The sequence below is a fragment of the Neltuma alba genome, unplaced genomic scaffold (genome assembly GCF_004799145.2).
Source record: "Neltuma alba isolate B1F8T4 unplaced genomic scaffold, ASM479914v2 tig00011874_pilon, whole genome shotgun sequence".
NCBI lineage: Eukaryota > Viridiplantae > Streptophyta > Magnoliopsida > Fabales > Fabaceae > Neltuma > Neltuma alba.
The window spans coordinates 107,578-111,837 of NW_021636476.1; the positions used below are offsets into that span (position 1 = coordinate 107,578).

At 38.0% G+C, this 4,260-nt stretch overlaps 1 protein-coding gene across 1 annotated transcript; it reads right to left on the minus strand.

Moving 5' to 3' along the window:
• Positions 1–580: 580 nt before the first annotated feature.
• LOC114718870 (probable enoyl-CoA hydratase 1, peroxisomal) lies at positions 581–3,874 on the minus strand. The gene is made up of 3 exons (XM_028904316.1): positions 3,343–3,874; positions 2,876–3,158; positions 581–1,082 (listed from the first exon to the last, which is right to left on the minus strand). The coding sequence occupies exons 1-3, from the start codon at positions 3,753–3,755 to the stop codon at positions 981–983; spliced, it is 798 nt and encodes a 265-aa protein (XP_028760149.1). The 5' UTR covers positions 3,756–3,874; the 3' UTR covers positions 581–980.
• Between the last annotated feature and the right edge of the window lie 386 nt (positions 3,875–4,260).

The window sequence follows — 4,260 nt, forward strand, 5'->3', positions numbered from 1 at the left end:
TTTTATTTCTCAAAAAAAAAAGATAAAGGAAAATATGTAGAGAAATGTGATAAGAAATATCATGACAATGGAAGGATAATAAATAAGGAAAAAAATTAGGAGAAAAACATTAAATGTTAAGACAAGCTCAAATTCAAACATATTAAATGAACTAGGTCCATTTCCAGATTTAAATTAAATAAAGTTCAGTTGGCTTACTACTAGAACCGAAATGGAAAGGAAGAGCAGAATACAAACTAGGTAAGAGCAAAGCAATTTGAATTTGAAAATGGTGGTTTACTTTGCGGTATTGGTGAAAGCGAGGTCCGATATTAGAAACCTTCAGAATTCGTTAGTATGAGAGTAAGAAGGCGATACTATATTTAAGAAAGATAAGTAGTCCAATAGCAGGAGGGATGAATGCGGTAAGTTTCAAACTTCAATGAGCAGCCATAGTTTAAGAGCATAGAGGCTACAGATGAAAAGTAACCTCCGTGAATAGAATAAAATTTAAAATTAGGATTTTATACTTCCATGTTTGATGTCCACTACTTTCTATATGCTTCATCATTCATCTCTCTTCAATAATAACAATATCAACTTTAAAAAGAATTTAAGAAAATCTATTTTGAAAAGAGGAAGAAATATTCATTACAATTGGCCTTGAATTTCTGAGAACTTGTTCTAACAGTGAACAAGCATTTCAATTTATTCTGACTTACATTACAGCAAGGAGAGTACATCATCTGGCAACCACATTTCACGACAGTACTCATCAATATACACCCACTGAATTAAAAATTAAGTACAAAAGATTTACGAAATGACTAGTCACCAAAGAAAGGACCTCCTTCTGGAGAACCAAACGACTGTTGCGAGAAATGAAATTTATCATGATAAACTATGACTGCTGATTTTGTATCTTCCATTTGTGACCGTAAAAACCACCTCCTGGGGCAACCAACATCATTCTAACAGCATGGGCGAGGAGTACAACGTAGTTACAATTTAGACTGTTTCCCTGAACCTCGACCCGCTATGAATTCCTGCATCATTCTGAATTGCTCCTTCGTCATTCCGTTGTAATACTCATGAGCCTTCTCCTGAAATCCACAAAAACATGAAGAATTTCATGAAACTTGCACCGGACGGTTAGGCGATGTGCAGTTTAAAGCCGAAAATCCCTACACGGAAAATATTGACAAAATGCACGTAAATAATTAAGGAGGACTACCGGAAGATCGAGAATGCGATGTGTTCAACAGTATACAAGACAAAGAAATGAATGGACGCAAAGAGATAGTGCAGTGCCTAGAATTTTCAGCTTACAATACAAAATACTCGGCGATTCCTAATATTTAAGCCACTAGAATTGTCTATCAACAATCAACGATGCAAAACAGTAAGCGAATTAAAAGAAACAAACAACAGGAACATGAGGGAAAAACTTGCCATTGTCCATAAGAAAGCCGTGGTCAGTGACATAACATTCCATTGTATTGATATATCATTAAATTGGCATTGCAAATTCCTATAACGAATCTGTCCATACTTAAAATTACAAATTGGAAAACAACTAACGGTTCATTTCAGTTTAAACAAGGAACTGAGGAAGCGATGCAACTAAGGGCAGCGATCCAAGAGGATTTCCAAGTAACTAGAGCAAAATTAATAAGAAATTGGCTACAATCAGATAGCGTAGTGCATCTGCACGATCTGTCCTTTCATCCATCCAATCAGGGAATCTCTTGCAATTTTAATTTCTTAGTATTCAACAACATGACCCAATACCATTCATAAACAAACAAATGATCAGACAGTGCGCATGTATCTACAATGAACAAAGCTTTCAGTGCTTCAACATGCCCAGCAAAAAATAAAATCCTAGGGACTTCTGAAAAAAACTAAAAAATATGACACAAGTAACTAAAAATAGAACATTTCCGAAGAGAAAAAAACTCCAAACAATAACCGGTGGTGAAACAAACTAGATATCAAACAAACATTCTTGCATAGCAGGATAGTAGGAAGCTCAATTGAAATTAAGCATAGATGTCATGTTCACTGGAACCAGAGTTCAAAGCAAGTGCATTTCAAGAATTAGGATGAATCTGAAAACCATATCTTTTGGGGTTCAAAGAAAGTTCATTTCAATAAATAAGGTGCATTAAGAATTAAAATATATGTTCAGAATCTAATCTCACATCATCAATTGTATCTTTCAGTTCGTTAAATAGGTGAATGCGGTGAGATTAACACTCAAGTAATAAGCTCCTGGTCTTCGTGGATGTCTAGCTGTATTATTGTGGCACTCTACAGAAGAAAACAAGAAACAGAAAAGGACTCATGGAAAAGGAGGAACAGAGCAAGGAGAGGTGCCAGTAAATACGAAAGTAATGGATGAAAATATCTCCCGTACTGTTCTTTCTTTCATTCATTCTTTCTTTTTTGCAAGCCTCACATGACATTAGCGAAGGGTAAGGGTATTTCGGTACGGGGAATTCAGTGGGTTCTGCTTCTAATTTCCATATCAACTCCTTCTATACAAAATTTCACCATTTTATCTTGTAGCCCACAGTTCATTAAATCAGTGTGTGTTCAATTTCAAGAGGTTCTAAATTGAACAATCTGAGCAATACTGCGTTGTGATTTAAGCGTAACTGCTATAACATGACGATAGCATAAAGAAAATACACTTGCATTTGAGCTTCACAACAGTAATACAGAATTAATCTTCTAGCACTCTCAGCATCAATAGAACATATACCGCAACAAAGAACACTGTCTACTTTGATAGGGGCCTTCTTCAGAGAACCAAATCAACTTGAAATGATCTAGTTTCAAACTTTGATCCATCTTATTTTTATTTACATAGACATGATGATAGATATCTAACCTTTTCCAGAGAAAGAGCATGACCAAGGTCCTGCTTGAGGCCATCATTTATGACTGACTTGTACCTCAACACCATGTCTTGATTATTTTTTGAAATGGCGCCCGCAATTTCTTGAGCTTTCTTCAATACTTCACCTTCTTCAACAACATGGTTCACAAAACCCAGTCTTTCAGCTACTTCTGCTGTCAAAGGAGATGCTGTAAGAGATACTTCACGAGCTTTATTCGGTCCTATAATTCGTGAAAGCTTCTGAGAGAGACCCCATGAAGGAAAAATCCCAAACCTGCAATTTGAAAGCCCATCAGTCCACATCTACATCAATTTAGTAGACTAGAAGATCGGGCGCAAGAAAGTTTCTCTATGACTTCAATAAAAAAATTCAGCATAAAAATATATGATTCCAAATCACCTTATCAGAAATCAGTTTCTAATTTATTAAATGAAAATAAAATAGATTATAAATGAACCTCGCATGGGTGTCTATGAACTTAGCCCCTTTGGAAGCAATCAGCATGTCACAAGCCAGCGCAATCTCGAATCCAGCCGTCACGGCAAACCCTCTAATGGCTCCGATGATCGGCTTGCGGCACCGCTCCATTTGCGCAACCGTGTCGGACTCGATGTCTTTCACATCACCCTTGAAGACATCTTCCGCCGCGGTCAGGTCCACACCCGAACAGAAGGCTCGACCGGAGCCAGTCAATATGATTACTCGCACCGAATCATCCCTGTCCAGCCTCTTGAATGCTTGAGCCAGGTCAGCCATCATCGACCTGGTCAACGAGTTCAGAGAACGAGGACGATTGATAGTGATCAAAGCGATGCCGTTTGGCTCGCGCTGGACGAGGATCAGCTTCTTCTCCGGCGGCGATGATTCCATTTTTTATTTTGTTTTGGCGATTCGGTTGACAGCTCCTCGCGCGGTTCGAGCTTTGAAGGTAATACGATCCAAATGCGACGGCGTCGTCTCATGGTGACGGCGTCTTGAGGGGAGCGAAGTGGATTAAGTTAAACCAATAAATTAACAAAGTTGGCAGAAAACATTTCCGCTATGTTTGGTACAGGATTTTCGGAGGGGAGGGAAGGGAAGCTGTTCCCTCCCCTTGTTTGGCTAGTGTAATTTTTTAGTAGGGGAGGGGCTCCCCTCCCCTCCTCTCGTTTGGTTAAGATGTTTTTTAAAGAGGAGAGGGGTTTTTCTTCCCCTTTTTTTCCCTTCTAGCCCCCCATTTAAAAGTGGGGTTTTTTGGAAGGGAGGTGAGAGATAATATTTTAATTCATTATATACCCTTTCAATTTGTTAACCTCTAATCAGTAGTAAACATTTCTATATAAGAGAGTTCTTTTAAGCATCTAACAAGAGGTTATTAAGATAATTGTCTCCAAAA